Source organism: Procambarus clarkii, unplaced genomic scaffold, assembly GCF_040958095.1.
Source record: "Procambarus clarkii isolate CNS0578487 unplaced genomic scaffold, FALCON_Pclarkii_2.0 HiC_scaffold_117, whole genome shotgun sequence".
Taxonomy (NCBI): Eukaryota; Metazoa; Arthropoda; class Malacostraca; order Decapoda; family Cambaridae; genus Procambarus; species Procambarus clarkii.
Window position 1 is genome coordinate 1,025,467 of NW_027189150.1, and position 22,430 is coordinate 1,047,896.

Sequence of the window (22,430 nt, forward strand, 5' to 3'; positions counted from 1 at the left end):
CTCTCTGACCTCTCCCTTCTGCCCCTCTCTCGCGCTCTCCTCCTTTTTCATGACACTGTCTTCGACGGTGCCCTCCGCTCTATTCCTCGCTCTTCCTCTCGGGGTCCACGGAAGTGCGTTCCCTGGTGGAATGCGGACTGTGCTCGGGCTGTCCGCTGTAAGCGTGCAGCCTGGAAGAAGCACCGCCGTAGGCAGACGACCGATTCTTTTCTTTTCTTTCGGAAAGCGAGTGCGGTGGCCCGTAGGGCCATCCGTACGGCTAAACGTGAATGTTGGGCATCTTATGTCTCGACAATTACGTCCGAAACCCCTCTGGCCCAGATCTGGAAGCGTATCCGCAAGATAGCGGGTAAGTTCGTTCCCGATGTTTCACCGGTCCTTCACCTCCATGATACTCTTGTGGCGGACCCGTTGCAGGTCGCTTCAGAACTGGGTTCCCACTTTTCTTCTGTTAGCTCTGGTCTTCATCTTCCCCAATCTTTTCTTCTTCGTAAACCTGTCCTTGAGTCTCGTCCTTTAGATTTCTGCACTCATCTTCAGCTTCCCTATAATGATCCCTTCTCTCTCTCTGAACTTCGTTCTGCCCTGGCCCTCTGCGGTTCTACGGCGGCGGGCTCCGATGGTATTCATTATGAGATGCTTCGCCATCTCCCTCCGAGCACGTCTCAGTATTTACTGAGTCTGTATAATCGGATCTGGGAGTCGTCGTCAGTCCCTGAGGACTGGCTCGATGCCGTTGTCCTCCCTGTTCGCAAACCGGGGTCTCTGGGTACTTCCCCTAAGGACTTTCGCCCTATTGCTCTCACAAGTTGTGTCTGCAAACTCTTTGAACGTATGGTTAACGTTCGTCTGATGTGGTTCCTGGAACACCATCACCTCCTCTCCCCTTCTCAATTTGGTTTCCGCAAGTGCCGCAGCACGACAGATGTCCTGGTGAACTTGGAGGTCTATATTCGTACTGCTTTTGCTGCGAAGACCTCCGTTGTTGCCGTCCTTTTTGACCTAGAAAAGGCTTACGACACCACTTGGCGTTATCATATCCTATCTCAACTTCATTCTTTTGGCCTTCGTGGTCATCTCCCTCTCTTTCTCCGCAGCTTCCTCTCTCGTCGTTCCTTTCGGGTGCGCCTTGGTACCGCTCTCTCTCCCTCTTTTCAGCAATACGAAGGTGTGCCCCAGGGTAGTGTTCTGAGCACTACTCTTTTTCTGGTTGCCCTCAATGGTCTTCTTTCCTCTCTTCCTTCTGGTGTCTACTCCGCTCTCTATGTCGATGATCTTACCCTTTGTTGTCAGGGTGATGATTCGCCTCTCCTTCAACGCCGGCTTCAACTTGCAATTGATGCCGTGTCGTCTTGGGCCACAGGTCATGGGTTCAAGTTCTCTACTTCTAAGACTTGTGCCATGACTTTTACGCGGAAACGGGTTGTTCTTCGTCCCTCTTTGTCACTTTATGGTCATCCCCTTGAATACAAAGATTCCGCGAAGCTTTTGGGGTTATTCCTTGACACTCGTTTGTCTTGGTCTCCCCATATCTCTTACCTCCGTGTTGAGTGCTCTAAGGCCCTTACCCTCCTTCGGGTCTTGTCCCATACTTCTTGGGGGGCAGATAGGCGCACTCTCCTTGCTTTACATTCCTCTCTCGTCCTGTCTAAGCTCGATTATGGTTGCCCTGCTTACTCGTCTGCTTCTCCTTCTACTCTTCGCCGTCTTGATGCTTTGCACCATACTGGGTTGCGCCTCAGTTCTGGTGCCTTTCGTTCGACTCCCGTCCTTAGCTTGTATGTTGACACTGGCTTCCTGTCTCTCCAGGACCGCCGTGATCGCTACTGTCTTCGCTATCTTGCGCGGTCCTTGCAACATCCTTCCTCTCGCCTCTGTCGTGCTTTAACTTTTACCCCTCCTGCGGTTCCTGTTCCTCTTCACCACCTCCCTCTTTCTGTCCGGTTATCTCGCCTACAGGATTCTCTTTCCGTTCGTATTTCTGATGTTTCTCCTCGTGTTGTTCCTTCTTTGCCCCCGTGGAGGGTCCCTCTTCCGCGGTTTTGTACATCCTTGATTCGTATCACTAAAGCTTTTACCCCTCCTACGGTTCTAAAACGCCTTTTCCTCGAGCACTTTTCTTCTCACTCCCGCTCAGTTTCTGTCTTCACCGATGGGTCTAAGTCAGCGGACGGTGTTGGCTACTCTGTTGTTTTTCCTGATCGCACTTATATGTGTCGCTTGCCTCCGGAGACTAGCATCTTTACAGCGGAACTTTATGCTATTCTCTATGCTCTTCGTCTCCTGCTTTCTCGTTGTCAGTCTTCCTTTGTGGTTGTTGTTGACTCTCGTAGTGCCCTCATGGCTCTCGGGTGCTTTAATCCAGTTCATCCAGTAGTTGTCGAGATCCAGCATTGGCTGTTTCTCGTTCACAGTAAATTTAAGTCGGTTGAGTTTTGTTGGGTTCCCGCCCATATTGGCGTGTCTTTAAATGAGCGTGCGGATGCTGCCGCTAAGGAAGCTGTCCGCTCTTGTCCCATCTCTCGTAAAGGCATTCCGTATTCCGACTTTTACCCGGTTATCCATTCCTCAGTCCTTACCCGTTGGCAGGCTTCTTGGTTGTCTGTTACTGGTAACAAGCTACGTACTCTTAAATGTTGTGTTTCCTCGTGGCCGTCCTCCTTCCACCGTAACCGGCGGTGGGAAACGGCTCTGGCGAGGTTGCGTATTGGCCATACTCGCTTAACCCATGGTCACTTGATGGAGCGCCGCCCTGCTCCTTATTGTCCTAGTTGCATTGTCCCTCTTACGGTCGTGCATGTCCTTCTTGAATGTCCTGACTTCCAGGACAAGCGTGTGTCTTGCTTTCCGACCGCCCCTCGCGGTCACCTGTCCCTCGATAGAATTCTTGGTGACTCGGATACTTTTGATATCGTTCGCCTTATGCGTTTTTGTTCTCGTATTGGCATCCTTGGTGATATTTAGCGCCCTCTGATTATTTTGCGTATTTGATGGTGCTACATAGCCTTCCCGGTTTGGTGCCTTCTTTTGATAATTACTTACTTACTTTATAGGTTAGGTTAGGTTAGGTAGCCGAAAAAGTTAGGTTAGGTTAGGTTAGGTAGGTTAGGTAGTCGAAAAACAATTATTTCATGAAAACTTGGCTTATTAGGCAAATCGGGCCTTACATAGTAGGCAAAGAAGGCTAGGTACGACATATATAAATATATATATATATATATATATATATATATATATATATATATATATATATATATATATATATATATATATAATATATATATATATAAATATATATATATATAATATATATATATATATGTATATATATATATATATATATAATATCATATATGGCTATCCTCTCTGAAATTGCAGGGGAAAGGACTTGAGTCCTTGATGTATGTAGGGTGGATCATAGTAGGCTTCAGTTAAATGCCTTATAAAGACCCTTAGGCCATTTTCATAGTCATTCCTGATGCAAATGTCCTGTCAAGGGTGTTTAGATAGATGAATAAATATGGTTGTAGATAAATGGATAAAGGGGTAATATTATAAACACATTTGTAAAAATATTATTATAAATTATAAATACTGTATATATATATAAAATTATTTAAATTTATATATAAAAATATTTTTTGGTCAAAATATTGACTTATAGTTTGAGTAAAATTTAAAATAGCTAAAGAAGATAGTCTAAAAATCAGTGTAAGATTATAATTAAAGTATAATTATTTCAGCCGCTGCCGAACTTGCTGCAGAAATAAAAAAAAATCCAAGAATCGCAAGTGAAGATTTCTCAATGGCAGCAAAGAAGAATGAAGGCTGAAATTTCTTGGGAAGAAAGTCGGTCAGTTCTATTTGAGTGGGATGTGTGTAGGCACGCTGTTCCAGTTGAAGGTACATACACAATACTTATAAGCATATTGTCTATTTACATCAGCATATCAGTTTACATTACAACTTATTATATTTGCATTTTTTTTAGTTATATTTTTTGAATAGAGAGTGGATACTTCGTTTTAAATATACCTGAAGCATTTTATCACTAATGAAAAATGTTTATGTATACTTATAGACCATATTTTTTTCCTAATTCTGCATGATCTGAAACTGAACAAAAGTCTTTTTTGACAAAGATGCGATATTTTTGAACATATGTTTTCAAATATTTTCATTTGACAGACACAAAATGCTTCAAATATATGATTGAAGCCAGCATCAAATGTGAAGATTGTCATCGCCTATTCTACTACCATTGTGATATGAAAAAACTTTTTTTAAACCCATTCCATGATAGGTTTTCCTGGGCCAGTGGATATTATGAAGCATTGCCACCAACTGTGACTGTTGACCTTAATGGGACATTTACTGACTGGCGTATGTAAACCAAAAAATTCTTTACATATGAAAACTTTTCTTTTTACCAAGCCTTTACAATATAAGTACCAAAATATTGAAAGAAAAAAATAAATAAATTTTTTACTCAATAAGCAATTCAATTTTTATGGCATTTGACTTACTGAATATTATTTAAATATGCAATCTTTGCTAAGTTTATTATTATTTTCTTATTCAGAACCTGTTGTGCCAGTTCCTGTGCCAAAAATTTCCTGTAACTGTAAAGACTGTAACCTTAACATAAAGAGTTCTGACATCATGTGTACTTTCATAATGCTCTCAGGTATATTTTATTTAATATTAAGTTTGAACACATAAGTCTATGAGTATTTGCATCACTGAATATAGTAGCATCACTGAAGTTCTAGTGACGATACCCATACCCAAGCATGTGGACTTCAATCTTTGAGACACACAAACATATCCATTCAGTGATGGAGATGAGTTTTACAAAAGATTCAAAATAAGCTGCTTTATTTTAGGAATAAATACTAAAACTAAGCTTTCTAGGCAGGTATGACCTTTATCTGCCCATATTTGAGTGTCAAGAGTGTGGATACAGCCTTCCTGCAGATGCTAAGATGTTGTATGATGGTGGATACTTCTGCTCATCAGCCAGGAAAAGTAACACATTCTTCAGCACCAAACTCCTGAACAACTGGCATTTCCTTAAAAGGAACAGTCCAGGTTTATCAATGAAATCCTTGTTAATAGCGCTCCAAGCGCTTGGCTCTCATAATGGAAGAGTAATTATTTATTAATTTTATATATGTAATGTAAGTACCTGTATACATTAAACTGTATATATAATAATACATAAAAATATAAACCCACTCCACACATTCTCTTGTGCCACTTACATGTACAAAACCTTGTTCCTAAATGCACATCCTGATCTGAAACTCTTCCTTGATAGATATAAAGGATCCCATAATCACCACACCAGAAATCAATCTCTCTCTGATATCCCCCGAGTCAAACTAAATCTGTGCAAACTCTCTATGCAAATAAAGTAATTGGTTATTGCTCCTAATTGGTAAACTCTTTATTGAATTAAAAGCTGTCCAGCTGTTCAAAACATTATTCAAAAGTAAAACTAAAAAGCATTAATTTCATCCTTATAGTTTCCTACATAGTTCTTCAAACTTGCACTGTTACTTGTGCTACCCACTCCCCCAATATATATGGCTAACTCATGCTACTTGCATGGCTTAGCCACATCTGGGCCTAGTGCTGGGAACTAGGTTCCCAGCACTAGGCTGGGAACAAGGTTCCCAGTATTAGGCTGGGAACGTAGTTGTAAAATCTTGCACTATAACTTGTGCTACCCACTCCCCCAATATATGGGGCTAATCCATGCAAATTCTATATTCAGTATATATTTCAGGACGGTTGCATCAACTTTGAAGCTGCTAAAAGAACATTCCAGGAGTGGAGATTTATGCAGTATGAACTTACAAATGTCCAAAGCTACAATAAGACCGTGTGCCCTGCTTGTCATACTAACCCATTTGCCATACATATTGATGGCAACAAAAAGTTATTCCGATATGAAAAAGTTGGAAGGTACAATTCTTAAATAATTTTCCTTTTTTTGTAAGATAAATTTTTATTTTTCAACAATTAATACATTTCTATTAGGGCAACTTATATATCACAATACATTATTCGTTATGTAAATATATCAATATCTGAAAAATTCTTACATGCAATACATAATAGCGTTATTCATGTATTACAACATTAGTTAATATATATTTACACAATCATCAAAATTGAAAACAAATCAATGTAAATTATGTAAATACTGTCATTTTGTTTCTTTCAGAGGATTGAGGGAATCATATTATTCAGAGAGTGTCTTTGCTGCTGACAATGATGTGACTAATCACCTTAACCATATAGAGAGCTTAAAAACAAAGGTAAATATTATGTGTACAGACTTTGAAAACTGTACATAGATTTTATATTTTTATTTATATATACAAGACTTTTTACATTCTTGTACAGCCACTAGCACGCATAGTGTTTCAAGCAAGTCGTTAATCCTATGTTCCCCAGAATATGACCCCACCAAATCCATTAACAACCAGGTACCCATTTTACTGTTGGGTAAACAGGGGGGGGGGGGCCATAGTTAAGGGTTGATGCCCAGTAAATCTTCCAAGGCCAGGATACAAACCCAGGACAAAGCGCTCGCGAAACGCCAGGCGAGTGTCTTAACCCACTACACCATTGGGAAAAGACAGTCATGATGTCTTACAGTTTACAGAGTAAATATATATATTATAACAAGTAGTTAGGTTTTTTTAACCCACAGGCAAGTCAACAAGTAAAACATAGAGTACTCAACGTTTGTCAAGAGCTACATGCACCATATAAATGGTGATTTTTGGGGTCTGAAGCCATATTGAGTAAGATGCTATATTTCTGTTGGTCTATATCACTTTTATATAACCCATCAGGTTAGGTTCTTTTCATTATTTATTATATATTTTACATATACTGTATTTATATAATATATATATATATATATATATATATATATGTCGTACCTAGTAGCCAGAACTCACCTTTTGGCCTACTATTCAAGGCCCGATTTGCCTAATAAGCCAAGTTTTCCTGAATTAATATATTTTTTCTATTTTTTTCTTATGAAATGATAATGCTACCCATTTCATTATGTATGAGGTCAATTTTTTTTTATTGGAGTTAAAATTAACGTAGATATATGACCGAACCTAACCAACCCTACCTAACCTAACCTAACCTATCTTTATAGGTTAGGTTAGGTTAGGTAGCCGAAAAAGTTAGGTTAGGTTAGGTTAGGTAGGTTAGGTAGTCGAAAAACAATTAATTCATGAAAACTTGGCTTATTAGGCAAATCGGGCCTTGCATAGTAGGCTGAGAAGTGCGTTCTGGCTACTAGGTACGACATATATATATATATATATATATATATATATATATATATATATATATATATATATATATGCGAACAAGCCTGAATGGTCCCCAGGACTATATGCGAATGAAAACTCACACCCCAGAAGTGACTCGAACCCATACTCCCAGGAGCAACGCAACTGGTAACTACAGGGCGCCTTAATCCACTTGACCATCACGGCCGTCAAAAGGAAGTGATAGCCAAGGCTATTTGAGCCACTTCCCCGACGGCAACTCGGATGGTAATCTTGGGCATAGCATTTCACCAAATCACCTCATTCTTTGGGGCACACGTGAGGAACACAAATGCGAACAAGCCTGAATGGTCCCCAGGACTATATGTGAATGAAAACTCACACCCCAGAAGTGACTCGAACCCATACTCCCAGGAGCAACGCAACTGGTAACTACAGGGCGCCTTAATCCACTTGACCATCACGGCCGTCAAAAGGAAGTGATAGCCAAGGCTATTTGAGCCACTTCCCCGACGGCAACTCGGATGGTAATCTTGGGCATAGCATTTCACCAAATCACCTCATTCTTTGGGGCACACGTGAGGAACACAAATGCGAACAAGCCTGAATGGTCCCCAGGACTATATGCGAATGAAAACTCACACCCCAGAAGTGACTCGAACCCATACTCCCAGGAGCAACGCAACTGGTAACTACAGGGCGCCTTAATCCACTTGACCATCACGGCCGTCAAAAGGAGGTGATAGCCAAGGCTATTTGAGCCACTTCCCCGACGGCAACTCGGATGGTAATCTTGGGCATAGCATTTCACCAAATCGCCTCATTCTTTGGGGCACACGTGAGGAACACAAATGCGAACAAGCCTGAATGGTCCCCAGGACTATATGCGAATGAAAACTCACACCCCAGAAGTGACTCGAACCCATACTCCTAGGAGCAACGCAACTGGTAACTACAGGGCGCCTTAATCCACTTGACCATCACGGCCGTCAAAAGGAAGTGATAGCCAAGGCTATTTGAGCAACTTCCCCGATGGCAACTCGGATGGTAATCTTGGGCATAGCATTGTTCAGGCTTGTGCGCATTTGTGTTCCTCACGTGTGCCCCAAAGAATGAGGTGATTTGGTGAATGCTATGCCCAAGATTACCATCCGAGTTGCCGTCGGGGAAGTGGCTGAAATAGCCTTGGCTATCACTTCCTTTTGACGGCCGTGATGGTCAAGTGGATTAAGGCGCCCTGTAGTTACCAGTTGCGTTGCTCCTGGGAGTATGGGTTCGAGTCACTTCTGGGGTGTGAGTTTTCATTCGCATATAGTACTGGGGACCATTCAGGCTTGTTTGCATTTGTGTTCCTCACGTGTGCCCCAAAGAATGAGGTGATTTGGTGAAATGCTATGCCCAAGATTACCATCCAAGTTGCCGTCGGGGAAGTGGCTCAAATAGCCTTGGCTATCACTTCCTTTTGACGGCCGTGATGGTCAAGTGGATTAAGGCGCCCTGTAGTTACCAGTTGCGTTGCTCCTGGGAGTATGGGTTCGAGTCACTTCTGGGGTGTGAGTTTTCATTCATATATATATATATGTATATATATATATATATATATATATATATATATATATATATATATATATATATATATATATATATATATATATATATATATATATATATATTGTGACGGTAACGCATTGGTGTTCGGCTGTTTAAGGCTAGGGGTATGGCCTCGTCACATAGTTATAAAAAAAATAGAAAAACTGGAACTTCGTCTGTGGTAAGGTAAGGAGAAGACACACAAAACACATGTAAACTTTAACAATGAAATTTTAATTACGTTAAATAAATCAAAACATGAAAAAATGGACAAACAAATTCTTATAATAAAATCAATCAATCAAAATAATAAGAATAATTAAATGACACAATGAAAAGTTACGTTAAGACAAAATAACAAGAAGTGCAATACAAAAATATATGTAAGGTGCTGGAATATTGGCTTTAAGCTACCACCTCTCTCAGTACACGCTAATGTCTAGCCGGGAGGAGTGGTAACCGTGGAAGCACTGAATATTCTGAGGTCTGAGGTCGTGGCGACCCCAGACATCAAGTAGTATGGGGGGGGGCGAGTGCAGTTGCAGCCAGACCAGCGACCAATCAGCGAGGAGCCGGCAGCGATCAACAGGTAGTTTGGCGGTTTGAGTCTGAACAGGTGTCTCTGGCTGCATACGTTTTGCTCTCTGGCAAACCTTGCTGGTGTTGTTGTCGTTGTTGGACATTTCTTCCATAGTAGTTTTATATAATTTGTTGCGACGTATTTGTAGAGGGAAGAGCAGGCTCAATCTCTTGAAGGAGATTATTGTCACAACTCTCCCCCGAAGCCTGCGGTTCTGGAAGAAGTACGTCGTTATGTGGTGGAGTAATGGATGGAGTCGCTTCTACTTCATAAACTCTGGAGAGGGCATCGGCTATGGTGTTGTCAGAACCCTTGATATAGCGGATCTCCAGGTTGAAGTCTTGTAAATACAGAGCCCATCGTAGAAGACGCTGGTTGGAGAATTGGGCTTGATGTAGGAAGCGGAGAGGGTTGTGGTCTGAGAAGATGGTGGTAGACCTGGCGCCTTGTAGGTACGGAGCGAAGTGTTGGAGGTTCAGGACGATGGATAGTAGCTCCTTTTCAATAGTGCTGTAGTTCCTCTGGTGTAGTTTCAGTTTGTAGCTGACAGGTAGAACCTCCTCGCCTCTTTGTTGCATCAGGACACCACCAATGCCGGTACCACTGGCGTCGACATGAAGGACGAAAGGCTTGGTGATATCTGGAGAGGCGAGAATGGGGTTAGAACAGAGGAGGAATTTGAGTTGTTCGAAAGCAACGGTTTGCTGTATGGTCCAATTATACCGTTGCTTGGGACTGGTTAATAGAATTAGAGGTGTGGCGACTGTACTGAAATTCCTCACAAACCTACGGTAGTAAGAGGCAAGACCAAGGAAGCGCAGGAGCTGCTTCCTGGTGGTAGGCTGTGGATACTGTTGGATGGCTTGAGTGTGTGAGTCTAACGGAGCTATGCTGCCACTCCCAATAACATGACCCAGATAACGCACTTTACCTTTCGCGAAAGTGGACTTGCCCAGGTTGATGGTGAGGCCGGCTGTCAGGAGCTTGGAGAACAGACGTCGCAGCTGGAGCAGATGTTCACTCCAGGTGTTGGAGGCTACGACGATATCGTCCAGGTAGGCGTATGTGTTATCCAAGCCCTGGATGACACGGTTGACAGCTCTTTGAAAGGTGGCCGGGGCATTACATAGTCCGAAAGGAAGGCGTTCATATCTGAAAAGTCCAAAAGGAGTGATGAAGGCAGATATCTCTTTAGCGCGCTCCGTTAGACACACTTGATAGTACCCCTTAAGCAAGTCCACTTGGGACAAGTACTGGGCACTACCAATGGCATCAAGGATGTCATCTATCCTTGGCAAGGGGTAAGCATCCTTGACAGTGACATTGTTCAGTTTACGATAGTCAGTGCATAACCGCACCTTACCTTGGGGTTTGGGCACCAAGATACAAGGTGAGGCCCAGGGGGACTCACAAGGCGTAGCCAGTCCATGGTCCAAGAGGTACTGCACCTCAACACGCATGACTTCCTTCTTGCTCGGGCTGATTCGGTAGAAGGGTTGACGAATCGGCCGGGTGTCGGGGAGCAGTTGGATGTCGTGCTGGGTAACATTACACTCTTGGGGATCATCTCGGAACAACTCTTGATGTCCTCTGAAGATCTTGACAAGAGGTGCACTATGATTATCCTGAAAGTATTTGGGAAGATCATTAAGGATTTCGGAATTAGAAAGCGCTGACTCCTTGTCAGTGCTTTCGGGAGGAGAAGCTGGGAAGGTCTCACTGTGGATGTAGGGTTCTGTGAAGGTAGAATAGTTAGTCAGGACAGTGGGAGGAGTACCATTATATTGCTTCAGGAGGTTGACGTGGCACAGCTGGGTCTTCCGCCGCCTATCTGGAGTCTCTATTACGTAGTTGTTATTATTCCTGCACTCTTTGACGCGGTAGGGTCCTGAAAATCTGTTTTGTAAAGGTGAACCTGGGATAGGGAAATAGGCAAGGACGAAGTCTCCCGGCTTGAATTTTCTTACTTTGCTGGTCTGGTCGTAATGAGTCTTCATTCTCACCTGGGCTTTCAATAGATTATCATGGGCAAAGCGTTGGACTCTCTCTAGAATGTGTTGAAGGTTTTGAAGAAACTGGGGCACATTCTGATGCTCACTGAAGGTGGCATCTCTGAGAGAGTCTTTGAAAGCCTTAAGGGGAGTACGGCACTTACGGCCGTAGAGCATCTCATAAGGAGATACTCCTAGGGACTCATTGGGGAGACTTCTGAAAATACACATTATAAGGTCAATCTGCTTATCCCAATCCTTCGAGGTTTCACTTCAAAACTTTTTCAAGAGTGCTTTGATGGTCTGATGACTACGTTCAAGAGAACCCTGTGAAGCAGGATGATAGGGCTGGACAATACCTGTTTGATGTTGAACTCCTCCAGTGTCCTTTTGAAGAGATCACTGGTGAAGTTGGTACCACAGTCACTTTGAATCTCCCTGGGAAATCCGTATTGAGTGAAGATCTTCAATAGATGTTTTATAACCGTAGCAGCCGTGATGTTCTTCACTGGAACTGCTATGGGAAATCTGGTGGTAGGACACAGGATGGTTAGGATGTAGGCGTTACCTGAACTGGTCCGAGGTAAAGGACCAACACAGTCTATTATGAGTCTGTGGAAAGGTTCCGCAGGCACCTGTATGGGAATCAGTGGCGCTCTGGGAATGGAGATGTTCGGTTTGCCTGCCATCTGACATGTATGACACTGTTTTACGTACTGTTTGACGTTATTTACCATACCTGGCCAGTAGTAGTCTTGACGAATCCCATGGTAAGTCTTGTTGAAGCCGTAGTGGGAGAATGCTCCGTGGGCCAGGTGTAGAATAGTGGGCCGCAGGCTGGTAGGAATCACAAGTTGTTCGATGTTGGCCCAATCGTCCTCCTCCTTCAGTTTACTGGGTCTATATCTGCGGTAGAGCAAGTCGTTCTCTAGGAAGAACCCAGGAATACTGTCGGGTTGAGTCTCAGCCTGGAAAAACAATGGTGCTAAAGTAAGATCTTCCCTCTGCAACTTACGGAACTCCAACTTGGTCAGATGCGGGGGAGTTTCTGAGGGTCTTGAGGGACAGCGGTAGCAGTAGAGTCAGCTGGCTGTGGACGTGCGGCTTGTGCACGGGTGGTCACGAGAACCGGAGGAGAAACTTCATCACTCTCTTGAACCTCTGCTGGAACATACTCTAGAATAGGGTTACTTGGCACAGAGTTACACACCTGGGGTTTGTCCATGACGATCAGGTTGGTCGGTTGCAGGTCTTCTGCCATGTCGTTGCCTAGGAGAAGTTGCACTCCAGGCATGGGAAAAGGCTTTTCCCTGACGGCGACTTGGACTTCCCCGTTCACGTAGGGACAATCCAGGTGGACTCTGGCGAGAGGGTATGGAGTGGTAGCAGTGAGGTCAGTGATGAAGACAGTTTCTCCGGTGTAGGTGATGTTGGGCACAGCCGACTTCAAGATGATCGATTGTAGAGCCGCTGTGTCCCTCAAGATCCTCAATTTGAAACGTCCCTCCGGATTTGAACCGTTGGCAGAGACAGTTCCAGTATACAGGTGGTTACTGAAAAGAGAAAGATCATTAACCTCAACACCAACATTCATCACAGGCTTACCGGACTTAGGAGGAGTGGGTTTGGGTCTTTGTTGGTCAGTGATTCCCTTGTATTGAGACTTACCACACTTGTCTATGGTGTGTCCATAGAGTCTACAATACTTGCAGTACAGTTGTGAACCAGCTTGATCGGGGCTCACCTTCTCGTAACTGTACCACGACTTCTTACTGGAGGATGGTTCGGGTGTCAGCCGGTGGATGAGGCTGTAAGTGTCAGCCGACTTAGCACACTTCAGGTAGTCGGTTTCTTCTTTATCTGCTAAGTAGAGGCGGACAGGAGGCGGCACACGTCTCAAGAATTCTTCAACAAGCATCAGGTTGACGAGTTCTGTAAAAGTAGAGACATGTGCTGCTTCCAGCCATTTCATGAAATACCTCCGTTTCGTGTTAGCAAACTCAAGGAAGGTAGTGGTACTTGCCTTCAGGTGGTCACGGAATTTCCTTCTATAACTTTCGGTGGAAAGTAGGTAGGCGTCCAACACTGCTTGTTTCAGAGTGTGGTAGTCATTCTCAGACGCCAGAGTACTGAGTGTGACTGCAGCTCTACCTGTAAGATGGACTCTGAGAAGTGTGGCCCATTGGTCGACAGGCCAACTGAGTTGATTAGCAAGAGTTTCAAAGGTAGTGAAAAACACATCAACTTCTGCTTCTACAAAGGATGGCATTAACTTACTTGCATGTGATATATTAAAACTGACGGGAAGATTGGCAGTAGCTTGCTGGCGTTGAGTGAAGTGTGAAGTTTCCAAGGCGATTTCACGTTGACGACACTCTAGAGCCAGAGTCGCTTGTTGCTTGTCATGTTCGCGTTGCATCTCCAACTCGCGTTGTTTGGTTTAAAGCTGTTCTCGTTCCCGTTCACGGAGTAATGCAAACTCACGTTCCTTGAGGGCGATTTCACGTTCTTGTTCGTCTCTTCGTATGGCAGCTGCTCGTTCTTGTTGTTCGAGGGCTTCCCTTTGCTGTTCGCGTTCAATCTTGGCCAGCTCTAGTTTGAGTTTCAGCGTTGCCAAGTCAGGTTTATCTGCAATATAGTAAGTTTCATGAGTTTCAGAGTCTATCTTACCTTGCTCTAAATAGTAATCCAGCAACAGGTTGTGTAGGTCATTTTTGTTGGCTTGGTAGGGAACTTCTAGTTGATACTCATGTGCAAGAGTTTGTAATTCAGTCTTCTTGGCACGACTTAAAGTCCCTATTTCACCTGCTGGATTTGTACGGAAAGCTTGGAGACGAAACATGGTGAAATTAGCAAATAAAGGTACACGAATATTCAATAGTGAATGTCAGAAACAGGACAACGTGGCAACTGGTACCTATCCTGTGAGATCTTTAACAATTAAAGTTAAGTAAAAGATGTTAAATGATTAAATTAAATCAAAGGCGCAGGAAATCTTGTACCCGGTACTCATGTAAGAGGATAAGGGCAAGAAAATCCTACTAACAAATGAAACAGAGTTTCGAAAACAAATGAAACAGTAAATTGCTTCAAAAGTAAAATTGGTAGTCCAAGGATGTAGGCATACCTTGCCAAGTCTCTATAGGACATAAAGCAAGTTTTTCATACTGAATTTAATATGATACTTACAGAATTAGCGAACTTTTGTGCTCTGAAAAGTAAGCTAATTCCCTACCGTTGTATGTATCATCATCTCTGACTGACGTGTAGGGGTGCGAGGTGTCAACTGGTGACGAGAACTGCTGCTGAGGTCCCAATTCAGCAACTAAAGTTCGAGCTAGAGGAACTATGGCCCTCTTTGTCCTCCTACAGTCAGATTGCAGAAGATTGGGTACTCTTGACCCGGGGCAGACCACAGTACCAGGGTACCAATATGATGATCTGTCAAAATGAGAAATATTCAAGGGACAAAGATGGTAAACACGAGTAATAACACGGAGGGAGAGATGACCAATTAAGAGTATGACTGAGGCCTACAGTCACCACGTAATCCAAAGTTGTCTCACCTTCACTATATGTTACTCTCGTAATGCACAATACACCGCACCTTATAAAAAATGAAATTGAATATGAAAAATAGTAAAGCTACGTTAACAAAGGTAAATACGCTTACCATAAATTACCACTTGGCACCAGTACCCGAGTGAAGCTCCTAGGACAGGCCCCCATATAACTTGTGACGGTAACGCGTTGGTGTTCGGCTGTTTAAGGCTAGGGGTATGGCCTCGTCACATAGTTATAAAAAAAAATAGAAAAACTGGAACTTCGTCTGTGGTAAGGTAAGGAGAAGACACACAAAACACAAGTAAACTTTAACAATGAAATTTTAATTACGTTAAATAAATCAAAACATGAAAAAATGGACAAACAAATTCTTATAATAAAATCAATCAATCAAAATAATAAGAATAATTAAATGACACAATGAAAAGTTACGTTAAGACAAAATAACAAGAAGTGCAATACAAAAATATATGTAAGGTGCTGGAATATTGGCTTTAAGCTACCACCTCTCTCAGTACACGCTAACGTCTAGCCGGGAGGAGTGGTAACCGTGGAAGCACTGAATATTCTGAGGTCTGAGGTCGTGGCGACCCCAGACATCAAGTAGTATGGGGGGCGAGTGCAGTTGCAGCCAGACCGGCGACCAATCAGCGAGGAGCCGGCAGCGATCAACAGGTAGTTTGGCGGTTTGAGTCTGAACAGGTGTCTCTGGCTGCATACGTTTTGCTCTCTGGCAAACCTTGCTGGTGTTGTTGTCGTTGTTGGACATTTCTTCCATAGTAGTTTTATATAATTTGTTGCGACGTATTTGTAGAGGGAAGAGCAGGCTCAATCTCTTGAAGGAGATTATTGTCACAATATATATATATACATATGATATATTATATAAATATATAATATATATGATATATATATATAATATATATAATATATATCATTTATATTTGATTTTCAGAACAGCCAAAATTGTGGTGTCTCGTTGTGGAAAGTGGCGCGAAACGAACCGTATACACACAAATCCCTGGACTAAACTGGCATAAGCCTTGCATCATGCCGGCATGGTGTAATTCTCAAAATGTGCAATATGACTCGTGGTGAGGTTTTTGGCTATGCACACTATCTCCATATAAATTACTTCAAAAGTGCCAAGTACATCTGCCAGGACATCATATGCAAGTACTGGCCATGGGCCCTGAAAATTCAAGAAAAAACGATAAAATTCACCCTACTGGAGACAAAGCCGTTCCTAGGTGTTTTGCATGCAAAAGCACATGCATGGTATTGCCAGGTAAATAATTATCATTTGTCAAAATAACGGGTATAAATGTAACGTTATTTTAGGGTTAAAAAGCTATTAATCAGAATAAAGTATTTAGTCATAATTAAATTTTTGAGCAATCGACTAATATTCTTTCCTTGTAATTATTTTACAGTGTGTTACATCTTAATTATAGGTCTTGTATGGAGGACGCTGGCAGCACGGAAGTGGTTTGACCACAGGTGAAGAAACCGAGCAAATTTTCAGCTATATGTCGCGGTACAACAGTACCACCAAAAACATGTTGAAAGCCGGTTAGTTTATAGTGCATTGTTACAATGAGGAAGGTATAATATATTAAAACTTGTTAGTGATATTTATTATGTGTAATGAAGATGACTTCAGTAACTAGCAACACCTGGTGTCACCCTACAACTTTGTGTATATGAATTGGATTTGATTAATATAGCAAGTAAATTATAGATAGTATAAAAGTAAATGTTGACCAGACCACACACTAGAAGGTGAAGGGATGACGACGTTTCAGTCCGTCCTGGACCATTCTAAAGTCGATTGTGATGAGGAAGTAGAGGCAGGCAATAAATAGGCTAGAGAGAGTTGAGGAGCAAAGTAAGGTGTATTTTAGGGGATAGTAATAATAATAAGAGCTGCAGATGGCCTATTGGCCCATACGAGGCAGCTGCTATTATAACCACTGAATGAGAAGGAGATAGGAATAAGAACTAACTAACACACCAACAAACTAACACACTTCGTAGCAATCTAGTTCACAGTACTCCTCAAAAAAAAAAAATGCTCCTCCTGCTACTGGTGTCTACTCTATTTCCTGTTCATCTTGTACAATACTTTGGCGAAACTGGCTGTACACTGAATGACAGACTTAAAGAACACAAGAGAAGTGTTAAGTCTGCAGACACTAACAATGCTTCCTTCTGCCATGTGAGGGATTCTAATCATCCCATAGATTGGTCTTCCTCCAAAATAATCTTTCCTGCCTCTACTCTCCACAGACGCCGTCTTGTTGAATCGGCTCTAATACACAATGTACCTAACATGAACTTGAGTCCTGGCTTTGTTGCTGTGGACTCTTCCCTTTGACAGTATATACTCAAATGCTCTAATCTTTCTAACAAACGTGACCTAACATAAGCCTACCCCTTCTATTTATCTATCTTTTCTTTCTCAATCCTTTTCTTTCTCTCTTCTCCCTTTCTTCTGTTCATTGTCTTCTCCTACGCTCCCTTGCTATCGTCTTCTTATTCCTATCTCCTTCTCATTTGGTGGTTATAATAGGAGCTGCCTCGTATGGGCCAATAGGCCCTCTGCAGCTCTTATTATTATTACTATCCCCTAAAATACACCTTACTTTGCTCCTCAGCTCTCTCTAGCCTATTTATTGCCTGTCTCTACTTCCTCATCACAAATGACTTGAGAATGGTCCAGGATGGACCGAAACGTCGTCGTCCCTTCACCTTCTAGTGTGTGGTCTGGTCTACATACTTTAGCCACGTTATTGTGACTCATCGCCTGCATAAAAGTGAATTATTTTCATTTTACATATTCATTGAAGGGAGTTATTTTTTGTCCCTTGTTTTCAGAGCGTGAAGAAGAACTTAGTGAATCTTCATTTTTTTTGGAACCAACGTAAACATGACTCTTTAGCTCGTGTTCTAGCTTCAAGATTTTGTAAGGCAAGTAATTTGCTTTATTCATTGAATATATGCAACAATGATCATGAATCACTAATATAAGTGCACAGGAAAAAAACATTCAAAAATAAAAATAACATTTACTGCCATTAAACAGCCTTCATCAGCAGTTAGGCTCGTAAGGATTGTTTTTTTTTTTTGTAATATCAAATATTAAATACAAATTGCAACATTTATTATAATAACAGGGCAGTTTTTCCTCCTGTTGATAGGCAAAAGAAGCTGCAGAGTTGATAAGAAAGGAGTTAGCTGACTTATCTCTTGATGAAAAACAACTTCTCATCTGGATTGCAGAGTTAACCAACTTAGCCCAGAGTTTAAATAAAAGGTTTGCTTGTAAAATATATAGTAAGAAACACTGTTTTGAAATACTCTTATATATTTTAACAAGGTTATTGTGCTGTAAAATCAATGCAGTACCATAAATCATAAAATTGCCAAAACATTTCTTTATTATTTTAATTGTTTAGTTCTTGTACAGTAATTGTCAGCCATCATAAAATGCCATTGTGACCATTGCCTAAAAATTTAAGTTAAATTTTTGTTTAATTAATCAGGGTCTTTACATGTTTGAATTTAGTAAACATTATAGTAAACAGTATCCTCTATTCTCAACAGATCAGTTTCTCAAAATGATGTTCAAAAGGGGATAGAGTTAGTATGTGACTCAATTAGAACCAAGAAATCCCACGTATCCAGTGTAGCAGGTATGTTAAAGCTTATGTATAAGTTAGGGACTGATAAAACAAACAGAAATCTTTTAGTGTTTGTAAAATACTTCAAGAAAACAATGACTTTTTTTTATCTAAACACATCTAATGTCGTTTATTTCTCAGGTAGATTTGTATGGATACCATCTCACTTAGGTGTTGTCCTATGTAATTATAGGTAATTGTCAAAATTAAGTTGAGATATCAATATCTATGGCAGGTGCCTGAGGTAATGAATCTGCCAATGGAAATCATTCCAGTTGTAAACTATGTGAACAAAAGCTAGGACATACTGTCTATCACTATATCTGTGATTGCCCTGTTATCAATGACTTCAGAACAAATGGTATGATGTACTTTGAGTTTTGTTATTACTTCATACACTCAGGAATATTGGAAGATATTCTTGTGCTGTACCCCGATTTTGTTAGTGGAGGCTAATAGATCAGCCTTACACTTCATATTCTCTCCAGATTCCATGTATGACTGGCTGTCCTGTGAGGTTTTTGATCTACACTGTGGTCTTTCATACATAATAGGATAGCAGCACATTGCTGTGTATACCTAAACTTGTTAAAAAAAAGTGCTTGGCAAATATTTATGTAGTGTTCTGCTACTTTTGTGTAGGTATTCACTACTAAGTATATACAAAACAAATTTATCAACTATAATCATATTTACTAGTAACAAAGTGTTTCTTTCAGTTTCAAGCAAAATGAGATCACGATACCGTGCAAAGATTGAAGCAGATAAGAAAAAGTTGAGGGAACTGATAGCGGTCTACAATGAAGACAATACAGGAAAACTTAGTGTGGACATTGCTGAAGAGGGCAACTTTCCATGGTATAATGACACTCCTCAACCAACTGATAATGGTAAGTATATTTGGTTATTTTTCTGTGCATTTTGGCCTTGTCAATGAGGATAAATATTGTTAGCTACTAACATGTTAATTCAAACTTACTCATTATGGTAATGGACAAATAGAAGTCCATGCCTAATTTATATTTTTAAGATAATAATATTAACAAGATACCATAAAAATGATTACATGATTGCATTGTTGTTGCATAATACATGCATCCTACAATGACAGATTTGTTCATGTTCCTTGTTAAATAATTTACTTTATATTTTATTTTTGAATGTTTTAAGTTACTCTTCAAGAAAAGAGAAATGCTGCAGAAAAGCTGCATATGTACAACAGGACTATGGAAGAACAAAATGTCATTCAACTGGAAGTGAAAAGTTACTTGGATTTCTACAGAAAAAAGCTTGAAGAGATAACACAAAGACTAGATGATGTACAAAACAAAAGTGCTCCACCCTCTTGGATAATTGAAGTTAGTATCAGGTATCAATATTAACTTAATTACTCCACTGAAATAAATGTTATTGCATTATAGCTACTTGGTAATTATTTTAACAGGTAGCTTAATCATTGTTGTTTGTGTCTAAGCTAAGTAAAATTAGTAAAAGCATTTTGTAGACACAAATTGTAATATATTTTCATTGTCACTTTTACTGGTTCAAGTTTAAATGAAACACTTGTTAGGAAAACAAACATTTCATTAAAAAAATGCCTGAAATAATGATGTGTGTTTGTTTTACAGGAACAGGGTAAATACTCAATAAAGAAGTCATCATTCCAGCATATAACCAGTGGACTTACGGCCCTCTTGCTAAATATGAAAAAATGCTATCAACTGAAGCTATTTGAGGCAACTAACCTGTTTTCTGAAGACAGGGAAGTAGAGTACAACAAATTTCAAACAGACAGTCAAGATTCCGAGGATTTTGAGACCGACAGTGACAACAGTGTAGTTAGTATTGAGTCACAGACTGACAACGAAGAAATGGAAGAAACACTCTTCCCTTTGATTTGAGTAGCTTTAAGTAGCAAAGCAAAGAGGAAAATAACAAGTATTCTCTACCCATGGGTTGGGCAAATGTTCTTTGCTCAAATCATCGTCAAGTTAATTTTGCATCCCTATGTTGCTCAAGAAAGATTTGTTTTCAAATTAGTTTTTATTTTTATTAATTACCCTCAAAGTTTTTAGTTTAGAAATGCTTATTAAATAAATTGTAGTTGTAGTTATGTGCAATTTCTTTGCTTTCCTTCAAAAAACACAAAAAAAAACACAAAAAAGGTAAACATGAAAAATGAGTGCCCAAATGAGATACCGAAAACTTTTTTAGTATCAGTAGTTGACAGATGGAATGCATCAGGAAGTGATGTTGTGGAGGCAGACTCCGTACAAAGTTTCAAGTGTAGATATGACGGCCCAGTAGGTTCAGGAAACTACTACATTTGAGAGGATGCTTCCTAGCATTACGTAAGTAATGAAGAAATATGATATATTTACTCACTATAATGTTGGTACTGAATGTAGAACATGGAAATACACATTTTTACTCTGAAATAATCATATTTTATAACGAAATTATACGAAACTTAACTCGCAGTTCAACACAGAAAGTCTACATTGTGAAAGCCTGGTAGCACTCGAAATTATTGACAACACTGAAGTAGACAGCTTAATTATTTCTGACTACCTTTCTTCACTACGAGCAATAAACAGTTTGCAATCAAGTAATAACGTGCTTGTCTTGGAAGCTAGACATAGATATATAAGAATACTTAGCAAGAGGGTAAATATAAAAATGTTGTGGATTCCTTCTCACATTGGCATGCAGGAACATGACAATAAATAAGCCTCTGTATCTCTTTCCACTTCGGCTCACAAGATGGGTATAGGGTGCATAATAAATGCGCTAAAGAGAGAATGTTGTGGCTTTGGGTAATTAGATGATTCCAATTTTGCTATAAAATTATGTTAGTTTAAAGTAAAAATAAGTTTTTTTTTCATGATGTTCTACATTCAGCACCAACAATATAGTGAGTAAATATATCGTAGTGTTTCATTACTTACGTATACTGTACTAAGAAGCTTTGGGTAATTAGACGGACTGCCACACACCAACCAACCTACCTGATTTACATGAGGTTTTGTCATATATACCAATAACATAGATGAAAATATTACAAACCACATCATCAAATTATAATGTAAATTATAATTAAATGCAAGATCTTGTATATGGGCCATAACAATCCACGTCACAAGTACTAAATTAACAGTACTACTTTACATAAAGAATATTAAATGTTTATTCAGGTAAAAGTTCTAATAGCAGATTTGTATGGCATAATTAGGGGACATGAATGATTTTGGGTAGTAGAACCCCAAGCACATGTACAATAATTAAGATAATGGCAAATGGCAAATTGTGAGTGTCTGAACTCGGGGAGCGAGAGCGTGGCGGCTCGATGCGGTCGTAGTCTGCTGTCTGCTCTGTGTCGAAGCTGTAGCGTCTTGGGTCGATTAGAACTGTACACGCCGAGTGCTACATTGTTGAATGTGGAAATTGTACTGTACTCCATTCCTCATATCGCTTGCTTATATGGTGATTACACCTCAGCTCCCTCCAACAAGCTGAGAAGAGTATTACCTGTAATTGGGGAAAGGATTGTAGCTTCTGTAATTAGTGCTAATTAGTTATGCTATTAAGATAATGAGATAATGGAGCGAGTATAAGGATTACTCGCTACAGCATTTTAAGACCAAGCAGAGTTATGCCATGTGCGGGTAGGCGATTCCATGGGTCTACAACCCTATGG

General features: G+C 40.7%; 1 protein-coding gene and 1 long non-coding RNA gene across 2 annotated transcripts; both read left to right on the forward strand.

The window, feature by feature from the left end:
* The first annotated feature begins 5,845 nt into the window (after positions 1–5,845).
* On the forward strand, positions 5,846–18,033 carry LOC123749511 (uncharacterized). The gene is made up of 4 exons (XM_069320338.1): positions 5,846–5,970; positions 6,233–6,326; positions 16,505–16,622; positions 17,928–18,033. The coding sequence occupies exons 1-4, from the start codon at positions 5,846–5,848 to the stop codon at positions 17,975–17,977; spliced, it is 387 nt and encodes a 128-aa protein (XP_069176439.1). The 3' UTR covers positions 17,978–18,033.
* Positions 18,034–18,243: 210 nt separating this feature from the next.
* LOC138360789 (uncharacterized) lies at positions 18,244–19,549 on the forward strand. Its single transcript, XR_011226655.1, has 3 exons — positions 18,244–18,366; positions 18,657–18,745; positions 19,453–19,549. It is a non-coding gene; the product is annotated as an uncharacterized lncRNA (long non-coding RNA).
* Positions 19,550–22,430: the final 2,881 nt, after the last annotated feature.

Excerpts from the sequence above, each read along its gene's own strand:
- LOC123749511 (XM_069320338.1), top strand. The coding sequence starts at position 5,846 with ATGCAGTATGAACTTACAAATGTCCAAAGCTACAATAAGACCGTGTGC. Across the intron at positions 6,327-16,504 it reads TAGAGAGCTTAAAAACAAAG|GTCTTGTATGGAGGACGCTG; the intron begins GTAAATATTATG and ends TCTTAATTATAG. Across the intron at positions 16,623-17,927 it reads CAAAAACATGTTGAAAGCCG|AGCGTGAAGAAGAACTTAGT; the intron begins GTTAGTTTATAG and ends CCTTGTTTTCAG.